This window comes from Neolamprologus multifasciatus, chromosome 2, assembly GCF_963576455.1.
Source record: "Neolamprologus multifasciatus chromosome 2, fNeoMul1.2, whole genome shotgun sequence".
In the NCBI taxonomy this organism is placed as follows: Eukaryota; Metazoa; Chordata; class Actinopteri; order Cichliformes; family Cichlidae; genus Neolamprologus; species Neolamprologus multifasciatus.
In genome coordinates, this window is record NC_140440.1 from 31,833,936 (window position 1) to 31,857,121 (window position 23,186).

The 23,186-nt window shown below is 41.1% G+C and overlaps 2 protein-coding genes and 1 non-coding gene across 12 annotated transcripts in view; 2 read left to right on the top strand and 1 right to left on the bottom strand.

Moving 5' to 3' along the window:
- The first annotated feature begins 3,873 nt into the window (after window positions 1-3,873).
- hs6st2 (heparan sulfate 6-O-sulfotransferase 2) lies at window positions 3,874-13,265 on the top strand. Of its 2 annotated transcripts, none has more exons than XM_085169878.1 (2): window positions 3,874-8,418; window positions 10,773-13,265. In XM_085169878.1, the coding sequence occupies exons 1-2, from the start codon at window positions 7,841-7,843 to the stop codon at window positions 11,596-11,598; spliced, it is 1,404 nt and encodes a 467-aa protein (XP_085026004.1). In that variant the 5' UTR covers window positions 3,874-7,840; the 3' UTR covers window positions 11,599-13,265. The 2 variants fall into 2 exon arrangements, with proteins under 2 accessions (XP_085026004.1, XP_085025995.1); XM_085169869.1 differs by having other exon boundaries at window positions 3,875-8,418; window positions 10,770-13,265.
- On the bottom strand, window positions 4,711-4,783 carry trnaf-gaa (transfer RNA phenylalanine (anticodon GAA)). The gene has a single exon. It is a non-coding gene; the product is annotated as a tRNA-Phe (tRNA).
- A 1,463-nt stretch (window positions 13,266-14,728) lies between the features above and the next one.
- Window positions 14,729-23,186, top strand: part of mbnl3 (muscleblind-like splicing regulator 3) — a 38,226-nt gene continuing 29,768 nt past the window's right edge. For 6 of the 9 annotated variants that reach the window (XR_014875679.1, XM_085170040.1, XM_085169992.1 and 3 more), the window contains exon 1: window positions 14,729-15,062. The gene's annotated coding sequence lies outside the window, so the exon portion shown is untranslated. The other 3 variants (XM_085170049.1, XM_085170023.1, XM_085170015.1) reach the window with 3 other exon arrangements.

Consider the following 23,186-nt stretch of genomic DNA (forward strand, 5'->3'; position numbering starts at 1 on the left):
AAACACACTTTACTTTACTTTATTTTTTTAGCACATTTAATAACAACAAAATGTTGGCCAAAGTGCTGTACAAAGATAAAATATTATTCTATTACTGGGCTTCACATATAAAATTCATGACATACTGGCTAGCTGACAGTGTTAATCCCCCTACATGGTTGCAACTGGAGCAGGAAGCTTGTCAGCCTTATTGTATAGGAGTTATACCAGTGTCTCTCTTGTCCACTGATAAGTCTATGTATGACGGCAATGTGGTGATACACAGCACCATATGTATTGTTGAGCAGATTAAACTACACTTTAATTCGAAGTCTTTATCCTCTATCATGCCCACTGCAGGCAATCCATCTTTTAAACCATCTATTTTAGACAATACATTTTGACTTTGGAAACAGGTAGGACTTTGTACAATTCAATTCAATTCAATTCAATTTTATTTATATAGCGCCAAATCACAACAAATGTTGCCTCAAGGCGCTTCATAGATACAGAGAAAAGCCCAACAATCATATGACCCCCTATGAGCAAGCACTTTGGCGACAGTGGGAAGGAAAAACTCCCTTTTAACAGGAAGAAACCTCCGGCAGAACCAGGCTCAGGGAGGGGCGGGGCCATCTGCTGCGACCGGTTGGGGTGAGAGAAGGAAGACAGGATAAAGACATGCTGTGGAAGAGAGACAGAGATTAATAACAGATACGATTCAATACAGAGAGGTCTGTTAATACATAGTGAGTGAGAAAGGTGACTGGAAAGGAAAAACTCAATGCATCATGGGAATCCCCCGGCAGCCTACATCTATTGCAGCATAACTAAGGGAGGATTCAGGGTCACCTGGTCCAGCCCTAACTATATGCTTTAGCAAAAAGGAAGGTTTTAAGCCTAATCTTAAAAGTAGAGATAGTGTCTGTCTCCTGAATCCAAACTGGAAGCTGGTTCCACAGAAGAGGGGCCTGAAAACTGAAGGCTCTGCCTCCCATTCTACTTTTAAATACTCTAGGAACAACAAGTAGGCCTGCAGAGCGAGAGCGAAGTGCTCTAATAGGGTGATATGGTACTACAAGGTCATTAAGATAAGATGGGGCATGATTATTTAAGACCTTGTATGTGAGGAGCAGGATTTTGAATTCAATTCTGGATTTAACAGGAAGCCAATGAAGGGAAGCCAAAACAGGAGAAATATGCTCTCTCCTTCTAGTCCCTGTCAGTACTCTTGCTGCAGCATTTTGGATTAACTGAAGGCTTTTCAGTGAGTTTTTTGGACATCCTGATAATAATGAATTGCAGTAGTCTAGCCTGGAAGTAATAAATGCATGAACTAGTTTTTCAGCGTCACTCTGAGACAGGATATTTCTAATTTTAGAGATGTTGCGCAAATGGAAGAACGCAGTCTTACATATTTGTTTAATATGTGCGTTGAAGGACATATCCTGGTCAAAAATGACTCCAAGGTTCCTCACAGTGTTACTGGAGGCCAAGGTAATGCCATCCAGAGTAAGAATCTGGTTAGATACCATATTTCTAAGCTTTTCAGCACCGAGTACAATGACCTCAGTTTTATCTGAGTTAAGAAGCAGAAAGTTAGTGGCCATCCAAGTCTTTATGTCTTTAAGACATTCCTGCAGTTTAACTAATTGGTGTGTGTTATCTGGCTTCATGGACAGATAGAGCTGGGTGTCATCTGCATAGCAGTGAAAATGTATGCTATGTCTTCTAATGATGCTGCCTAGGGGAAGCATGTATAATGTAAACAGAATTGGTCCTAGCACCGAACCCTGTGGAACTCCATAATTAACCTCAGTGTGTGAAGAGGACTCTCCATTTACATGCACAAATTGGAGTCTATTAGATAGATATGATACAAACCACTGCAGTGCAATACCTGTAATACCTACAGCATGTTCTAATCGCTCTAATAGAATATTATGGTCAACAGTATCGAATGCTGCACTAAGGTCAAGAAGGACAAGCACAGAGATGAGTCCACTGTCAGAGGCCATAAGAAGATCATTTGTAACCTTCAATAAAGCTGTTTCTGTGCTGTGATGAACTCTGAAACCTGACTGAAACTCTTCAAATAAACCATTCCTCTGCAGATGATCTGTTAGCTGTTTGACAACTACTCTTTCAAGGATTTTTGATATGAAAGGAAGGTTGGAGATTGGCCTATAATTAGCTAAGACTGCTGGGTCTAGAGATGGCTTTTTGAGTAAAGGTTTAACTGCAGCCACCTTGAAGGCCTGTGGTACATAGCCGATTATTAGAGATAGGTTGATCATATATAAGATCGAAGAATTAATCAATGGCAGGACTTCTTTGAGCAGTTTTGTAGGAATGGGGTCTAAAAGACACGTTGATGGTTTGGAGGAAGTAATTATTGAAGTTAACTCAGAAAGATCGATTGGAAAAAAAGAGTCTAACTTAACATCAATGGAACTAAGAGTAGCTGTAGATAATATTACATCTGTGGGATGATTATTGGTAATTTTTTCTCTAATGATAAAAATTTTATTTGTGAAGAAGTTCATGAAGTCATCACTAGTTAACGTTAAAGGGATGGTTGGCTCAAAAGAGCTCTGACTTTTTGTCAGCCTGGCTACAGTGCTGAAGAGAAACCTGGGGTTGTTCTTATTTTCTTCAATCAGTGATGAGTAGTAAGCTGTTCTGGCTTTGCGGAGGGCTTTCTTATAAAGCAACAAACTATTTCTCCAGGCTAAATGATGATCCTCTAAATTTGTGACATGCCATTTCCTCTCCAGATTACGAGTCATCTGCTTTAGGGTACGTGTTTGAGAATTATACCACGGGGTCAGGTACTTCTGATTAGAGACCTTAGTTTTCACTGGAGCTACAGTATCCAGAGTCGTACGTAGTGAGGAGGTGAAATTATTAACAAGATAATCGACCTCTGTTGGGGTAGCGTTCAGATAGCTGCTCTGCTCTGTGTTGGTACAGGGCATTGACGATGATAACAGTGGCTGGATTATATTCTTAAACTTAGTTACAGCGCTTTCAGAAAGACATCTACTTTGATAAAGTCCACTCTCCACTGCTGCGTAATCAATTATTGTAAATGTAAATGTTATCAAGAAATGATCAGACAGGAGAGGGTTTTCAGGAAACACTGTTAAATGTTCAGTTTCTATGCCATATGTTAAAACAAGATCTAGAGTGTGATTAAAGTGGTGGGTGGGTTCTTTTACATTTTGAGAGAAACCAATTGAGTCTAACAACAGATTAAATGCCATGTTGAGGCTGTCATTTTTAGCATCTACATGGATGTTAAAATCACCCACAATAATTATTTTATCTGAGCTCAGAACTAAATTAGATATAAAGTCTGAGAAATCAGACAGAAACTCTGTGTAAGGCCCAGGTGGACGATAGATGATAACAAGTAAGACTGGTTTCTGAGTTTCACAGCTGGGGTGGACAATGCTAAGCATCAGGCTTTCAAATGAATTAAAAGTCTGTCTTGGTCTTTCATTAATGAATAGACTGGTGTGAAAAATTGCTGCCACACCGCCCCCTCGACCTGTGCTTCGAGATTTCTGGTAGTTAGAATGACTCGGGGGTGTTGATTCATTTAAACTAACATAATCATCCTGCTGCAACCAGGTTTCTGTAAGGCAGAGTAAATCAATTTGTTGATCAATTATTAAGTCATGTACTAACAGAGACTTGGAGGAGAGAGACCTAATATTTAATAATCCACATTTCACTGTTTTACTCTTTGGTTCAGATGTGGATACTGTATTGTTCTTTCTTTGTGATTGTTTAAGTTGTTTGTTGCTGGTTTTTAGTTTGTTTTTTGTCTTTTTGGAAGCAGACACAGTCTCTATGGAGATGGGTTTTTGGGGGTAATCAATCAGTAATCTATACTGGGAGGGTGTCTTTGCCGCTATCAAGCAGTTACAAGAGATATACAAACTACCAGGGAGAGACTTTAAGATACCAGCAGATAAGAGACTATGTCAGTAAATACTCACAGAGCTTTGAGAGTCTTAACAATTCCTTTCTGGATAAATGTCTCCAACTTTCACCTTTTAGTGAGAAATGTATTTCTTGCATCTATCAGAGTCTAATGTCAATGAGCCCTGTGAACTTGTTCTTTATCAAGTCTAAATGGGAAGAGGAGTTAGGTATTACAGTCACTAACATTCAATGGGAAGAAGGTTTGGAGAATCCATAAATGCAAGACAGTGCTTAACTTAATTCAAATCTCTATATCGTCTACACTTCTCAAGAGAAAAGTTAAATAAATTAGACCCTGAGGTCTCTCCTATCTGTTTGAAATGCTTCCTAGCTAAAGATAAGTTAAGCCATAGTTTTGTTTTTTTGTGACAAGGTTGAAAAATATTGGGCTGACATCTTTGATTCAGTGTCTCAAATTTCTTGATTCAGGTGAGGACATCCCAAAAAGTTGATTCTGTTCCTCTCGTAGTGTTTTCAGTGGGAGAAATGTTTCGTCACTCATCCAAGTGACTTCTTCAGTCTCGCTTGACTGCAGAGTTCTCCACTCTTGTTAATTTCAGTCATATTAGCCCACAAAAAAACTTTTAAAAATCACCAGCACAAGCATGACCTTGAACATTGAAGGCTGTGTGGGGGAAAGCATTGTCATCTTGGAGGACAGAGTTTGGTGTCAGATGGTTGCAGAATTTCATCTAAAATCTGGATGACAATCATCACCTTCACATAAATCAAACAGATTGCCGAAACCCGGGGTTGAACCAGGGACCTTCAGATCTTCAGTCTGACGCTCTCCCAACTGAGCTATTTCGGCTACAGTGTGCAGTGAAAGGTGGTGCCACTGATGCTAAATATTATTAGCTGGTGATCAAACAGCAGTCAGACCAGCATGTCTGGCATCAAGAACATGCCACTTTTAATCACCTTTCTTCTTTATGTTCAGTTTAAACGCCTCTATGGGGCCAAGCATCTTGGAGGATATAGTTTGGTGTCAGACTGTGTGGGTTCTTGGTCATCGAGGTGATGGTAGTCTAAGGAGGTTATAAATAAAGCAACGGGACTTGTTGAGGTTTCTTGAAGACATTTCACCTCTCATCCAAGAAGCTTCTTCAGTTGTAAAACCAAAAAGGTGTAGAGTCCCAGGTATTTGACCCCTAGTGGTAGTTGTCCCTTCAAAAATGGCGTAGGTCATTATGAGCAGGCATCTTACATGAGGTGATGTCAATAAGTCACATGATAGGGTGAAGCAAGTCACATGCAGCATGTGGTTCTATAGAAGCAAACATAATGGACACTGAAACCAGTGTTTACCAGTTTGTCAGACAGGAATGCACTGACTGATAAACTGCAGCCTGATACCAACGTTGTTTAAAATAACATGATAGTGAACACCACTGATATTATTTTGATGATTTATTTGTTTGGGGGTTTTTTTTCCTCTTTGTGCCAGGAAAATAAAGACATCAATATATTAGTTATATTAGGCAATATATTCGTGTATTAGTACTTTGCAGTTTTATTTATGTGCCAATGTGCAGTAAAGGTGGGGAGAGTGCAAAGATGGAAAGAACTGACTGTTAGTTTTAGTACTTTTGTGGTGGTTTTATGGCTTATTTTGTGAGTTGTTTTGTCTTTCTTGATATATTTTAAATGTAGTCATTGAAGTGATTTAATAGATCGCCAATTATGGTACATTTATCGTGTCCTCAGAGAGCTCAAGGAAGATGAAAACAGCCAACACAAACCTATTAAACACCAACAGAACAAGCATGGCAGAGCAGTTCAATACACTCAGAACAATCCAAATGTGAGCAGCGTCTGTGGGTGAAAGCATTGTCATTTTGGAGGATAGAGTTTGGCGTCAGAACTTAAATTTATCTCAATATTACCATCAATGACAGTGATGCCACTTAAAACTACCGAAACCCAGGATTAACCTACGGAGCTTCAGATCTATAGTCTGACGCTCTCCCAGCTGAGCTATTTCGGCTATGAGACACCAGCGATAGTAGTGTCTCCGACTACAAACAGTCAGTGGGCTAACTCCTTACTTGCACCATTTGCAGTAACTTGGTGGATTTGCAACAACTGACCTTAATTCACAATGGTTCCTTTTAAATTGCAAAAAGAAAAAGTCTGACTTGCACAGGCACATCTGCTTCAAAAGTTGTTTACCTCTACTTGAGCAAATGTAAGAAAAATGTGATCTGTTTTTAAATACCCTACCCTAAAAACTCTGTGGTCATTTCCCAGAAAACCCACTGTAGTTAAATAAGAAGACAAGCTTTCTTTAATTACATACGTAAACAACTTATGCCTCTATAAAGGTTTCTGCAAGTTTCAACAACATAACCCAAAATTAGGTCTAAACCTCTAAATATGTAAATGCTCCTTTTCAGTTTTTTTGTAGTTGCCTTTGTATGATGTCAGTGAGAGAGGATTTCCTTAATATGGTCATGTCCTTGAAACTTTAAATATATCCAGAAGTTGTGGAAAAGTCTTTGCTCACAAGCGGAGAGTGCTTTCCTTAGAAAACACAGTTTTTACAGTTTCTTCCAGCGCAGTAAATATAAACAACGATATTCAGGAATAAACATCGCATATATTTTTTTAATCCTAACGCTGGTTTTACATGGCCAATCAACACAATTTAAAAACTGGTATATAGTTTGAAGTCCACACTTTAAGACAAAAATGGAAATGTCTTCTGTTGACATAACATCTTTTTGCTATGTCATCTTAATTTGGTCATGACTATTTAATTCTTTCTCAGCTAATCAGCAGCACATATGCGATTGTCTCCCCCTCCTAGCTCCAAGCTGAAGACAGGTTCAACCGTCTGTGCGTTGAAACATGTAACGAGTCCACACCGCATTTTCTTGTTAGTAACAAGGTCAAGGTCAAATTTATTTATATAGCACATTTCAAACAGCCGTGCTTAACAATATAAAAATGGCATTTGTATTTCTACTACTCAAAAACTAGTGACAGTATTTATTGGTCAGTATCCACAAATTAAAATTGTGTATAAATGACACTAGTTGTGCAAAAATCTGACTGAGACCCTAAACTTTACCTTAAATTTTTCGACTTCCCTACTCTCATTTCCAGTGGTTGTATGAGTTGTCATTAGTGTGTCTTCCGCTTTGCTACCTAAAAACCAGTGTCATAACCTGTCAACGACGTTGATTAGCTGCGTATATACAAATGTGAATCTTATCATTGGCTGGAGCCGCCAGTCACCGGTCACTCACTGACTCACACTGCAAAACAGCACAGAATGACTTGTTACGTGTATATTTTAATTTGACTTCAGGTTGGAATTCTTTGTGCGTAGACCGTGTCAGCAGTGCGCGATTGCGCACGCACGCAGCTTAGAGGGAACAGTGCTCATAATGCTTTCCATGGTCGGGAAACCCGTTCAGGCATCGAATTGTGGGAGGTTAGTGGCTTTTAGAGGCGCAGACCTTGTCGTAGCTCTTGATTGGGACGTTGCTGGGTGACGTAATTGTTCTTGCCACAGTGAGCGCGGTGGCTGCTGGGTAGAAAGGTCAAGAATCGATGGCCGCGCTGGACGCGGTGGATTTGCGGCTGTGTTCAGGGAACTGTTGGCTTTATGGGGCCGATGGAAACTCATGAAAGGACCACACGGCGGCTTTAACGGAGAGCCGCGCTGGGCGTCGCTTATATTCCGGGGAAACGCTGAGCTCGTCGTGCTTTGATTTCCTGACTCTCTGGCTGCCTAACAGACTCATTGTTGTTGTTTTGGCTTCATCCGTCGGACACACACACGCTGCTCCCCGAGATCCACCCCCGTCTGAGACCGGAGTCCGGACTACCAGAGTGATGGTCTGCTGTCCGTCCCTGGAAGATGGATGAGAAATCCAGCAGCAGCAGCCACCACAGGCTTCTGATCGTCCTGCTCATGGTAATGCTCTTTGGCGTAATTATGGTCCAGTATGTGTGCCCGAGCAGGTCTGAATGCCAAGCGCTGCACCGGCTGGGATCCTGGTTTAACAGCGGCAAAGCGACTGGGTCCCGGGGCGGGGACAGCGAACTCCCGGACGGGTTTCAGAAGGATCCGTACATTGCGGAAGACGGCGCTATGGCCCGGTTTATCCCTCGTTTTAACTTCACCAAAGAAGACTTAAATCGCGTCGTAGACTTCAATATCAAAGGGGACGATGTCATAGTGTTTCTGCATATTCAGAAGACAGGGGGGACGACCTTTGGGCGACATCTGGTGAGAAATATCCAGCTAGAGAGACCCTGCGAGTGTCACGCAGGTCAGAAGAAGTGTACCTGTTTCCGTCCAGGTAAAAAGGAAACCTGGCTCTTCTCCCGTTTCTCCACCGGATGGAGCTGCGGCCTCCACGCAGACTGGACTGAGCTGACTAGCTGTGTCCCATCACGCATGGACTCTCGAGAGGCTCCGAGGAGTCTGCCCAGGTTGGTGAAAAAAGGGGGGCTCAGTGGGGGCTGGTGCCTTTCACCAGGGGTTTCCCCCCAGTCTCAATGAGACTCTGGGGTAAACACTTCGTAATTAAGCTTGTCTGTTGCTTTATTTAAGATAATTGCGCATTTTCCTGTCAGCTTTGTAAACAAAAGATTGTTTTATGCTTGAGTAATTTAAACCCCACTTAAAAATAGTTGGAAAAACTTTTTTTTAACACTTTTTAAATCAGAGCTCGTGATTATATGCAGGAAAAAAACGTATTCATTCACTATAGTCCAGTTTTTCCACCAATTGCACAGTCTAGTTGTTTATTCACTATAATAGTGAGATTACTATACAATTAATCCTAAATGGTCAATATCTAAGAGGGGAAAAAAACTCCTAATGCAAGGTTTTCTGATTCAAAATGGGTTTTTGGGAGGTGATTTTCACACATATGGTGAAAGCTAGTGCTGTGGCACAGTGCAAAGCTTCTTATCGATATGGTACCAAGTAAATACAGAGCTGATATTTTTTACACTGTCCCAAAAGGTTGATTCTTTTCATCTGGACGTAGCATTTTCATTGGGAGAAATGTTTTGTCACATATCCAAGTGGCTCCTTCAGTCTCACCTTACTGCAGGTTTCCCCAACCTTATAAACAGTACATTTGCACAATAACTGAACCCAGTCCACTGAATAAACAATGGGCTGAGAGGTCAGTTCCTTGATTATTAATATGCAAATATTCATGACCATATTAATGATGAGGAAGACCTCGTTAGTAAGGGGCTGGATTTTCCTATGATTCAGTGGTAAAATTATTGCTGTAGTGGGAAAATTGTGGGTTTACTGGCAAGTTGAAAAGGAAATTTCTTCTTCCACTCTATCATTTAGTCTCTCCACTTTAGCTTTGAACAGACCATCCACTGACATTAATTAGTATTATTTTTCCTTTTTGGCGAAAAACAATCAAATAAGTCAAAACGATAACATATTTGTCAAAATGTATATAAGTACAATTGCACAATAAAGCTGGTCATTTTGGCATTTAACAGTATTTCTGTGACAAGTGGTGTGGGAGTTGTTAGGTCCAAAAGTTCTGGGGAAGTGTTTATCGCACAACAACATAGTTTGCTTTACAACAATCCCAACAAAAGTGTATTTAAACTTTGAGTAAATTAAACACCACTTAAAAAATAATAATAATGTATGCAGGAAAACCTTTGTAATGCCACAGCAATTTGTTGTAATTGTTCTCTGTTTAGCCATGATTGATTGTACATTCCAGATATGCAAAGTGCATGGAGCTGCAGTACATGGAAATGTAAAAAAACAGAAAGACGGGTCAGTATGTTTGCTGAGCATGATGCATTTCAACTTCAAGGTGACTGAGAAGCGATGTATGAGTTGTTTTTAAAGGAACTAATTCACTGGTGTGGCAGGGATAATGGAAAGTTGCCAGGGGTCAATTATGTGCTTTGATTTTATTTTAGTTTTCCACTTCTAATCCCTGTATTGTAATGTTTTCCAGCGAAACAAGACTAATAGATTTAGATTCAGAAATATCCTGAAGTACAAACAGAACAGACGGGCACGCCATGGACAAACTTCCTGCTTTCTAGGGAAAAGTGGCTAATGTTTGTAGCCTTTCTACTCAAATCTTATATGTATTATCAATATATCCCTCGTACTGACCTGTGTGAATGAACATTTAGCCGCTTTAGAGGCAGGTGGAGTTTGAGGTAACTCATCCCCTATAAACCAGCCAAGTATGGCAAAAAGATCTGGTGAGACTGTGATGGCAAAACTCAAAGAAAGTTTAAAAACCACAACTAAATTACAGTAGAACATTTTAAAATATCTCTCATTGATAAAGGAAACAGCACAGGTATGATAGAAGCGCATAGAGCCAATACAGAAGTATCCTGTGTAAAATATAACGGGGTCATAAATGGTCGCTTTAGGTTCAAAGATGGTTTCTTGCATTTATCAGCATCTTCTTTACTGCTCACCCCTCTCACCTTCTCCAAACATTATGAAAGAGTTTTTTTTGTTTTGTTTTGATAAAGTTTTTTGGCACCAACCAAATGGGTTTAGACCTTCCACTGAAGGAAAACTCTGATACTGTCAGTGTTCAACTTTAGATCATAATAGCCATGAAACAGCAGGAAAATGCACAGACTTCCGTTGAGTAAAGGTAACACACACCCATTGATTAAACTGTATACAAACCCACTGTGAGCCAGGAAAAACTGTATGAACGAAAGTAAAATCAAATACTTCAGCTCTAAATGAAATAAAAAATCAGAACATTGTTAGTTACAACTTTATTACTGATCTAATTGTGTCTGTTTCTCTCCAGCAGGAACTATTATTATATCACCATCTTAAGAGACCCTGTATCACGCTACTTGAGTGAGTGGCGTCACGTACAGCGCGGCGCCACGTGGAAGGCCTCATTACACGTGTGTGATGGACGTTCACCAACGCTGTCAGAGCTGCCGAGCTGCTATTCAGGAGATGACTGGTCAGGCTGCTCCCTGCAGGAGTTCATGGACTGTCCCTACAACCTGGCCAACAACCGGCAGACCCGCATGCTGGCTGACCTCAGCCTGGTTGGCTGCTACAACGTTTCCACCATGAGCGAGGAGGAACGCTGGGCCGTGCTTTTGGAGAGCGCCAAACGCAACCTGCGGGGCATGGCCTTCTTTGGACTGACCGAGTACCAGCGTAAGACCCAGTACCTGTTCGAGCGCACCTTCAACTTGGAGTTCATCGCCCCCTTCACGCAGCTAAACGGCACACGCGCCTCCAGCGTGGAGGTACCTCCAGAGACGCAGCGCAGAATCCGCCAGTTGAACCGATGGGACGTAGAGCTATACGAGTACGCCCGCGACCTTTTCCTGCAGCGTTTCCAGGTGGCGAGGCAGCAGGAGCGCAGGCAGGCCAGGGAGAGGCGACAACAGGAGAGGAGGCGGCTCCGTGGTGGGCTCAGAACAAACCAAGGGAGGCAGCTGAAGCCCACAGAAACGCCGCGTCTCACCAACAGCCGCTCTGTTGTAACCGAGGAGCGGCGGAGAGAAAAGCCTGCTGAGGACAGCGTGGCGTCTGAAGTGCCACTCCCAGACTGGTGGGATCTGGATGAGAATAGCACTTTAGAGGACTATTTAGACAACGTGGAACAGTGGTAGCGATGGGTACGAGCAATGGGGTGTCTTAATGCTAAGTGTGCCAACTTCTGCCTTGTCTGTTTTCATATATCCAAGTTATTTTTAGCATATACCTTCCACAGATGTCCTATTGAACAGTCTTAAACGACACATTATTTATATTGATTATATTTCTTTCCCACATGGGGTCACAGAAAGGCAAGCTATATCGGTCTCAGTGATGGTACTTAACCTTCAACACTACATATTGAACCTACCTGAACTCCTAATATAATGTAGCTAAAACAACAAATTGTTGTTTTATTCCTCTTTGTACAAAGGTACACTTTAATATGTTTTTCTATTTAAGAAAACAAACACTGTTTCTTGTGATTAATAATCTATATGTTTGCCAAATCATTGTCTGGTCTGCGGTGTGTACATTTCGAAATGTACCTGTGATCTCAAGTGTCTTTTTAGTAACAGAAAATGAGAATGCATTTTTTTTAGATACCTCAATGTATAACATTAGCTGCTAAAGTTGTACAATTACTGAATGTGTCTGTTTTGCTTTTTGTTTTTAATATAAAACAAATGCTGTTGCATCTGCTGAATTGCTCTTCTGTTCTTCCCAAATGGAGACGTCTCCTTTTTCCTCGCTGAAATCCTTTTGTCTGCGAATGCAACACAAAAGAGTGCACGCTTTTGTGTTGCACGTGCAGACCTTTGAAAAACCAGCAGGGGGCGCTGAAGCAACTTTAATGAAACAGCAACTTCCTGATACTCACGGAGGTATTAGCTTTTGCTTGAATTCGGTTGGGTAGTATTAAGATCATCTTCAAAAGCACCTCGGAAAATTTGATGTGTATAAAATATTAAATAAATGTTTAGCACAGCAAATGGAAAATTATTATTTGGAGTTTACCAGATTGTGAAAAGTTATTGGCTACTCTTTGATTTAATACTAGTAACTTCTAGAAATGTATAAGGTTGTTGACAGGAATCTAAAATCCTGATAAACAGGCGTATATTACTCCAGTGTACCTTGTTTGAATGCTAGTTTAACTCGAAATGAGCACACTTGCAGATAATTAGGCTAAACAACAAATCATTTTAGGTGTTTTTAAGGAATTAACATTTTAACACACTTTTTTAAAAGTGTATTAAAAACATGGTATCACTTCACTGTGGCTATGGTAGCCTCTGTACTATACCACAGTCGTTTTTATAAACAGCCCCTCATTTTCAGAGGCTTCTGATAAGTAGTTTCATGGTCAGGCAAGGCATGTAACTCGATTCAAAGTGTTAAATTTATACTTTAAAGCTTTATATTTTTGAAAAGGAGGCCCAAAGAGAGAGAGAGGTCATCATCAAAATAAATCTATCAGAGAGATTGCATAAACTTTAGGAGTCACCGAATAAACAATCTGGTAAATTGTTAAAAACAATGAATGCACCGATCGGCGACACCAAAAAGCCTGAAAAGACCACAGAAGAAAACTAAAGTTATTTCTATAGTTAAGAAAATAACTCTAACATCTAAAAAGTCAAGAACACTCTCGAGGAGGCATATCATTGTGAAGGTCTACAATCAAGAATGTAAATACAGATTATTTACAGCAAGGTGAAAACTACCAGTAACAATCAAATCCAGGAAGGTCAGATTAGACTTTGCCACAAGAAGAAAAAACATGTAAAAGATCCTTCACACTTCAGAAAAAAGTATATATATATATATATATATATATATATATATATATATATATATATATATGAAGCAATGAAATGTCTAAGTTGTATCAGAATGACAGGAAGAGAAAAGTGGAAAAGGGGAGAAACAGCTTGCAATCTGAAGCGTGGCATATCACATGTCAAACATGGTGGAGGTGATATTATGGTATGGGAACGTATGGCTGCTAGTCAAAGCCTGTCAATGATATTTACTGATGATGTGACTGCTGATAGAAGCAGCTTTAAGTTGTGAAGTGTACTTCAGGGCTCAGCCAAATGCTGCAAAAATGATCAGCCAGAGTTTCACAGTGCAAATGGATAATGACCCAAAGCAAAAGCAACGCAAGAGGCAAACAAATGGGATATTCTTCAAAGGCCAAGTCAGTCACCTGATCTCAACCCAACAGAGCAGCTTTTCAGTTATTTAGTACAAAACTGAATGCAGAAAAACAACTGAAGGTGACTGCAGTCAAGGCCTGGCAGAACACAGCATCTGGTGATGTCCATGGGTTCTAGACTTCAGGCAGACTTTGACTGTAAAGGTTTTTCATCCAAATATTAAAAACAAAACCAATATTTATAATTATAGTAGTTTGTCCACTTAATTTTTAGATGGTATTTGACAGTCATGTCCTTAAGAAATCCAACAAAGGCTAAAGTACACAAGAACTAGACTGAAAATCAAAGGATAGAAACACACAAAAGAACAATGTAAATTATGGATAGCTCCACTCAGAGCCCGAATCTCAGCATTATTAAAGCAGTGTAAGATCATTTTGACAGAGAACAGAAGATAAGACAGACAACAGCCCAAGAATAAGCCTTCAAAACGCCTGGAGAACTATTCGTAGAGACTACTTAAAGAAATTAGGAGAAAGCTTGCTTAAGAGAGTTCAGGATGTGTTAAAGAATAAAGGTGGTCACACCAGATATTGACTCCTAAACTCCTCAGAATTGGGGAAAATAGTTTTTGGCCGTAAACACAGTATTTCCCATCTTATAGCAAAATATATTTTTTAAAGTGGCTCAAGACTTTTGCACAGTAGTGTAGCACAAGCATTAGACACTAAAATTATATTATATTATATTATATTATATTATATTATATTATATTATATTATATTATATTATATTATATTATATTATATTATATTATATTATATTATATTAGGGAATCGTTCTCGTGTCCAGGTAAGCCTTTCGTTGAACCTGAATGTATATGATGTCACCTACATGCACGTATAGAGGTGGCTTTATCTACCTGCTACATGTTATGGCGGTCCACCTTCATACCTGCCTCCCTTCAGTCGTGACTCTGATTTCCCTTAATGATGCTATCAAGTAAGCGACACACACACACACACACACACACACACACACACACACACACGCTCGTCCAACTCCTCCCTCTCCACATTGCCCTCCCTCAGATTTTTTTTTTTTTTTACAAATCTGTTCTCAGTGTTGTGTTCACTTGCATTTGAGCTGCCCTGTAGACAGAGCCCGCTTCTTCTTCTTCTTCCTTTCACTCCGCTGCGGCAACACGCTTTTTTAATTTTCTACTCGCTTCAGATTTATTTTATTTCACCCAGCAAGCGCCCCCCTCCTTTTTTCTCCTTCTCCCTCCCCTAATTCTCTCTCCTCACTTTAAGGCAATGCTAAGTGCGTTACACCCCGTCTGTGCGGAAAAACAGAAAACAACGATCAAACAAACATTTCAGCCGACGTTACGTTTTTAGGAGGAGACGTCTGAGCCCGGCGGATCACTTGGACAGGTAAGAGAGCGCAGAGCACGCAGAGACTGGCGCAGCCTGACGCATTTGTAATAACTGTGAGTTTCGTATTTAACCCGTGCTGCAGCCATTTAATGTGCCATGTTTGACTGCAGCCTGTTGCGTGGACACTGAAAGCTGCCTCGGTTATTGCTAAACGCGTGCGTAAATCGCCGCGTTTTACACCTATGCACTGTAGTAATAACGTTTATAGGTATTTGCACGCTTAAGAGCATGTCTGGTAGAGGAGTGCAATGCGCTGTGTGGAGACAAGCGGTGCAGAGAAAAGCGTTTTAGCTTGTATGGAGAATTATAATTTATTGGACATTTAAAGTCCAATTTTTATTTATTTATTTTTTGTGTTCTCCCCATAGTGAACTGCACCAAATATTTTAAAAAATAATCGGTGTTAAATATACAGTAATATCGACTGTAAAGCTATTAAACCCTGCAGGTTTCTATCTATGCTGTCATGCGGCCAGCCTTGTCCTTGTTTGTCCTGTATGAGGTCAGACACTCAAGCCACCATGCGACGCTGTGTTGTCACTACTTCCCTGCCTAAACTGTATGCAGTACTTGTGTGCGTGTGTGTGTGTATGTGCATTGCCATCATATCAGACTCATCTAACAGTGCAGCCTGTCAGGACAAGTTCACACTCCCTCCAGGCTGTGGACTCTGTACCAGTCTAGCTAGTTTTTCTTTACTTAATATAAATACAGATAAACTGACACACACACACACACACACACACACACACAAGAGTGCACACAGCTGCATTTCCCACATAACCTGTTTTCATTTTCCCCTCTCTCACAGACACACATTAACAGCCCTCCATCTTTTATGGCACAAATAAAACCATTCACCGACGCTGTAGCAGCGATTGCAGAGTCAGGGATGCACAATATTTTTACTGTCTCGGCTGTAAAATAGATAACTTTTATTATCTCTCTGCAAAGATGTGAAACTTCCAATCGAAAGCAGCCACACAAGGAAGTGAACTAAGAGTTTTTCTCTCATTCAAAACTGGTGAAGGGCGTGAAATGGACGAGCTGAGCTGCATGCTTCTGACTAATATGATCGGTGTTGTCCTGAGTGATGAAATAGGTTTGTTGTAAGTTTGCTTGAATGGAAGCTGTGGCGCTTTAATGAGCTGAAGGGATTACTGATACTTAACCTAATTACTCTGCTCCGTCTCTCTCGCTCCTGGCTGCTGGCTTTTGCTCTCATTCTGATTTATGGATCGTTCACTTTTTTTAATCAATCACCTGCTCATTGAGGTTGTCCTGGTGTGCACTCCTATTAAAAAAAAGCTGTCTGTTTGCTGGGTTGTAACCTGCAGATAAGTGATGTGCTTTCACAGCTTTGGTATTTCGTTTCATAACTACCTGTGCCCTAGAAATCACCAGGCTTTGGGGGAATGAGGAAACTCCAGATTAAACAAAAAAACTCCCACAGGAAACTCAGAGATTCTCGTGTGAAACCAAAACATTTTTTCCAGGGTACAGTTTTAAAAATCCCACACGGTCTTCCCCCGGTTGGTTAAAGGCCATTTTCGCTCAATCTAACATTAATATATGATCAGATGTAGGAAGTTCACCCACCCTGCTTTTATTATTCTGTTGTTGTTTCTGTCAACATGCAGCATTAACCAGTAACACTCAGCTTTTAACGACTGAAAATAAACACAAAACAGCAGAGAAAGGTCAGTTTTAAGCCACTCAAATTGGACCGCTGGGGAAAACGCTAAAATGCTCCATTATGCAAAAGAAACACTGGATTGTTTTTTCTGTATCTTGTACATTTTTATTGGTATTAGGCTACCTGCTAGTGTGTCTGTCGAGGTGACAGCCGGCCCACGGGCTAGACATAATGCAGACGTCAGAGCTCCGGTGAAGGTTACGCTGTCGGTGCACCCTGTTTGATGACGGACGCAGTGCGCTGGTGTCAACAGCAGCCAGCGTCATCAGTCCTCCCCCATCCGTGAGCCACCTACGTGTTGACCCCCACCCGCTGACTCCTTGAGCCCCTCTGCTCGCTGCAGACACCTGGAGGACAGGCAGCGGTTTAATCACTGTTATAACTAGGGCAGTCTGTATTTATTCACCGTGCTGCATCCCTGTAATCACCTGTTTGTGCCACATTGGCTGAGATTATTTATGTAAAAAAAAATGTACACTCGTTTGTACAGCTCGACTTTAACTAAGCAGGAATGCAGATCATCAGTTTTCTAATTAGATAGTCATCGTGGCTCGTTTCTGTAGCCCTGGTTGCGCAGGTGACCCCACACACTGACGGCTGTAGTCCTCATTGTAGTGGGCTCATCCTCTCTTTTTTGCATTGATCAATATTTTTTAAGCAAAAGTGCAAAATGATGTCAATGTTCTGGTTCCCACTACAGATGATATAGTATTAGATTTCCCCCTTAAGAGTTATCTAAAAAAAAAAAAAAGCCCTTAATCATCAGTTGTTTGACTCTTTGTGACCTTGCAGTGGTGTCCACTAACTCACCCAGTCTTATTTGCCACTTATTCTGACGGGCCTTAGCAGACTTGCAGAAGCTTAAACGTGCCTGCTGCTTTTGCAGATTCCCAGCAGAGCTGCTTACAAGACTTTAGTTTCTCATTTCACAAGTCTAAAATGTTGAAGTTGCTTTCCTTTGTTCACCTGCACGCGGTTTCTTTGCTTGCTAACAAGCAAAATAAGTGAATCCAACATTGCCACAATGGTGAAAAAGCCAGTGTTGATTATGAATTGACCTATAAAGAATCGCTTGCCTCCAAATGAACTTTAGTCATAACATGAGTGCAAAGATGAAGACAAAAAGTATCTGGAAATCATTAATTAATCGGAGAATCAAGGAAATGTATTTTAAGAAAGTTAGTTTCATTAGTTAAAATCAGTTTATCTGTCAACCAGAATTAAGGTGGATCACCTCCAGCTCTTGGTGTGTCAGCATGGCCATAAACTACTTTTTATAAGCATGATATTCATGCTTTAGTCTTTAAAATGCAAGTCATTGTATCCCAACATTGCAAATGGGATTATTTGTCAGTGTAATTGTGCATATATACACTTCATTAAGACATTATTATTTTATTATACACATAATAAACCCTTTCCTGGATATATTATGTTTAATCACTGAACAGCACTTTGTTATCTGTGGTGTTTGAGCAGATAATTAACATTAATAAAACTAAAGTATGCAGTATCACACCCACGTTTCCTGATCAGCATTTAGGTGTAAGAACCTTTGAAGTCAAATTCTTTCTCTTTCATTTTTTCTTAGTCGATCCTTTCACTCTGTCTGCTTCTTCATTCCGTGCTCATTGGCTTTTTGTTCGACTCGTGTGTCTTGTGGTCTCCTCCCGTCAGATCTATTGTGGTAGGTCGGGTTTTGCAACATAGCAGCTTAGCAGTAGATGTCAGTTCTAGACTGTGTTTAAAAACACATTGAGACTGTTGATATGTCAATGTCTTATTAGCTGAACTATTTTTAACAGAGATTACAGTTTTTCAGCTGCAGTAGTATGTTAATGAGTCCTGGTTGACCGGTTGACCATTTTACACCGTTTCAAGTGTTTTCATGGTGTTTTAGAGCTATATATGAAGAGGAAAGGTGTGGGTCTGACAAAGAAACCACTTACAGTGCATGCTCATTCCAGTGATCATGGTGCGTCCTGGATAATCCTCCTCTCCAACTCTAATAATCTGACTATAATACACAAAGTCTCTGTCTGTCTGACTGTGTGTTTGTTTCTTTGTCTGCAAAGTCTTTCTACGCTATCGGGAGTTGGGCAACGAAACTTAGAAAATAGATAAATCTTAGGAGGCTCTTAGCCAAGGGTTGGCAATTGATTTTCCTTAAGGGGGCCACATATGAAACTGGCACTGTTGTAGAGGGCCGCATCAATAAGCTTATAAAGAACTAAAATTAACATTGAGCGGAATTAAATTCAAATTATAGGTGTGGCCCTCCATGACAATCTCAGCTTTGTCATGTGGCCTCTAGGGAAGATGTATTGCCAGCCCCTGTTCTTGGATATGCCCTATATTATGTCATCATCATGTTGCTTAACAACCTCCTAGCAACAGGCTAAAATGACCTGAAAAAAACCTCATAGAAACACCCCATCCATTTTATTTCACAATAACGTTTACTATACAAAAGATAAATTGTGCTTAATACATTATGATTCCATCACATTGCCTAGCAACCACCTTGCAGTGGGATAACGCTTGACCCATTTTTAGCATATACATAACATCTATCAGTCTTATTTATTTATTAATTTTACTTTTTTTTACATAAAGGACATCAGTTTACCAACAGCAACAGGCCAACGAATGCTGAGGTGTGTTGTTGTGATTGTAATTTACAGTTCAGCTCATAAATTCAGTGTTTTTCAATTCGATTTTATTTATATAGCAACAATAATCGCCTCAATCCACTTTATATTAAAAGGTAAAGACCCTACAAAATAGAAAGAGAAAACCCCAACAATCAGATGACCTCCTATGAGTAGCGATAGTTGAAAGGAAAAACATCCTTTTAACAGGAAGAAACGTCTGGAAGAACCAAGCTCAGGGAGAGGCGGCCCTCGGCCATGACCGGTTGGGGTGAGGTCAGGAAGACAGGACAAAAGACATGATGTGGAAGAGAGCCAAAGATTAATAATAACTAATTATTAAATGACAGGGGCTCTATTAACACATAGTCAGTGAAAAAGAAACAGTGCATCATGGGAAACCCCCAGCAGCCTAGACCTATTGCAGTGTAACTAAGGGAGAATTCAAGGTCACCTGATCGGGGTCAGCTGAGGGACTATATGCTTTATCACAAAGGAAAGTTTTAAGCCTAATCTTAAAAGTAGAGAGGATGTCTCCCAAATCCAAACTGGGAGCTGGTTCCACAAAAGAGGGATCTGAAAGCTGAAGGCTCTGCCTCCCGATCTACTTTTAAGTACTCTAGGAACAAGTAAGCCTGCAGTCTGAGAATGAAAAGCTCTACGGTGACAGAGTGTTTGTATCAGTGGCTCCAAGACTCTGGAACTCACTCCCTTTGAGTTTGAGATCTGTGGACTCAGTCATGTCTTTTAAAAAGCAGTTAAAAACCTATTTGTTTAAACTCGCTTTTGGTTGATTTTGTTTTGTTTTAGATTTTAATGTCTGTTTTCTGCCTCTGTAAAGCACTTTGTGATTTTATCTTGAAAGGTGCTATATAAATAAAATTTATTTATTTATTATTATTATTTACTGGGGTGATATGGTACTATGAGGTCTTTGAGGTAAAACGGGACCTTGCATGTGGTGAGATGGATTTTAAATTCAATATTTTATTCAATAAAGTCAATAGGAAATTGTTTACTGAGGACATAGATCAAGTTGGGCAAGCACTTTTTTTCTCATAGGCTTCTACACAACCAGAAGTCTTTTTATAATCAGAGAGGTTGTCCCCTATGGACCATTAAAAATAATGCAGGTTTCGGGCACTTCTTACATTAGCTTCACTTTTCAGACTTGATCCACCTTTTGTACTCTCTCTAGTATCCATCCATTCATCCAGCTTTCTTATCTAATTCAAGGCCGTGAAGTGGTTGGAGCTTATTACAGGAAAGCTACCCATCACAGGGCAACAAAGCAGTAGTTTAACACTTATTGGAATGAATGCCATGAAATTTCTGCAAAGAAATGTGTGGTTTCTGATGAAGATGACATTTTAAAATTTCCAACAGTATTAATGAGCAGGTACATGTTTGCTTACTATAGTCCCCTACCATATGTTTTGCCAGGATACTGGGCAGTGGTGCTTACTAAGTTAACATGCACAGCCGTGCACTAACCTACAGTGTTAAAGTATGTACTAGTTTGTTAGGGTTATATGGGAATTTTGCAGTATTTTGCATGTAGCTCACAGTATTAGCGTGCAAGAAGAGCGTCACACATATCCACTAGGAAAGGAAAGGATTGTCAGTTCATTCAGAGTACTTCTGAATAATTTGATACTCTTAGTTTGCAGTAAAAGTCATCTGTTCTTTTCCATTTAGCTACATTTACATGCTCAGTGATGTAGGAGCAGCTCCCACTTATAAGTAACTAATTAATAAAAGTTACTTTATCACTTGCAAAATGTCAGGTCTGCTAACTCAGGCGCTCACTGGTCTGTTTATGACCATGCTGTAAAAAAACAAACAAACTAACACCCCCAAGTGGCCATGTCACATTTAACCCACTTACACATTATTCCATGGCTTTAATTCTCTGTTTTTAACTGTTCCCTTTGTCTTGCTGTATCCATAAATGCCTCAATAGAGGCAAGAGGCAAACTGAGGAAAGCAGAGTCCCAGCAGCTTGTATGAGGAAGTAAAAAATTGTTCCTGTGTATATTCAAAGTTGCCCAGTGCAGTGTAAACTAGGCTGACATTGGAGGAAAGCCAGTTTTTCAATGCAGCTTTCCAAGAATGGTTGTAACGGCAACTGTGCGCCATTTGGTGTCTGGTGTGGCGAGCGCGAGGAGTGTTGCTGAGGAGCATTTTGATGATGCGTGTTGCATATTGCTGAGCTGCATCGTCAGGATGTGCGTAAGCAGAGGCGTTTGACACTGATGTGGACCTGAATGAAGGACAGGCAGAGCTGCAGGAGGAGGAGGTGCTTGCCTTGTGCCCCTGAGAAAAGTTTCTATCGATCTATAGGTAGGCTGAGAGGAGAGAAGAGGCACAGACAAGCAGAGTGGTTAAAGCAAGCAAAGCAATTGCTGTACCTGCTCATCTCTCATTCCTCTTTTTTTGGCTGGGATGTGTCTTTGTTCTTGTGTTTGAAGGTGGGTGTATCAATTCAGTTCCCACCTCCCCCTTATCCCTCCGTCTCCCACTCTGCTGCAGTGTTCTCCTTCTGGGCTGTGTATCTGCATGCTCACACACACACACACACTCGTTCCCTCACATTCCCCCCCCCCCCCCCCCCCCCCCCCCCCCCCCGTCGCTTCCTCCGTCTGTGTCTGCCGCCATCAGACGCAGGGACTGATAATATCTGCTCCAACGCCCTGTCCTCCTTCCCCTGTTTTGATTTTTTATTTTGCACTCCTTCTCTCCTGCATCTCTTCTGTTCTTAATTAATTGGACATGCACTCAGGTTTTAAACAGCATAGGCTTCTTTCTTTTCAATTTACAATTTAAAAAGTCCCCCCCGAAATGCAGTCTGGACCTCCTCTTCCCTTGAGAAGCTGCTAGTTTTTTCTGTGTGCATGTGTCACCTCTCTGATCAGTATCTGTATTCACTTAGTGTCCGGACACGTCACTCTGCTCCTTCAGAGTGAGCAGCACAACAGGCTGCATGCATCATCCTTGCATCATGCTGCAGCAGAGTGCACAGTTTGGATAACTCCTCCACATCTGTGAGAAGACTGAGCTGTCTGCTTTCAGCTCAGGGCTCTTGTACAGCGTGGATATTAGCATGTGGCTCAGCCATGACTGCCATGACTGTGCTTGTATCAGTGAGGAGGGGGGAAAAATCAGAGAGGAACAAGGACAGGCTGTGTGAAGGGAGGAGCTGAGCTTTAAACCGCTCTGTCATTGGTTAGTCACGTGCCCTGCCTGCCTGTAAGAGTCTGCCTGATTGGCTGCTGCTCTGCATTGAGCACAGCAGCTGCAGTTGTGATGAACTACCCCTTCTCTCTCTGCCCTGGCTCTGCTTTTCCTGTCTCTACCCCTCGCATTAATAACTGTCTGGCACTCATCTGTGTGGACCAGCGTGCCAACCTGTGCCACTTCAAGGACACCTCTATCCGCTGTGTGTTTCTGCGTGATTCATGTCAAGTTAGTCAATTACTTTCTGCTCCATGGAGCTCACCGGAGTTAAAGTGACGTCTCCACTGCCTGCAATCTCCCTCCCTCCATCCTCTCTCTCCCTCTCCCTCTCTTGTATCACTTAATCAAGACATACTGTAGCTTGCCCTTTCCTGTTCACCGCTGCCTCCCTCCCTGCTACACTATTTGTTTGCCCTCGTCTTCTCCTCTTTGGCTGTTTCGCGTCCACCCTCCCTGCCTCGTGATCCACGTCGCCCTCCGTTTAAACAAACTCCACACCAGGTTGTAGCTCTACAGTCACGTTCTCTCCTCAACAGG

Excerpts from the sequence above, each read along its gene's own strand:
- hs6st2 (XM_085169869.1), top strand. The coding sequence starts at position 7,841 with ATGGATGAGAAATCCAGCAGCAGCAGCCACCACAGGCTTCTGATCGTC. Across the intron at positions 8,419-10,769 it reads GCTCCGAGGAGTCTGCCCAG|CAGGAACTATTATTATATCA; the intron begins GTTGGTGAAAAA and ends GTTTCTCTCCAG.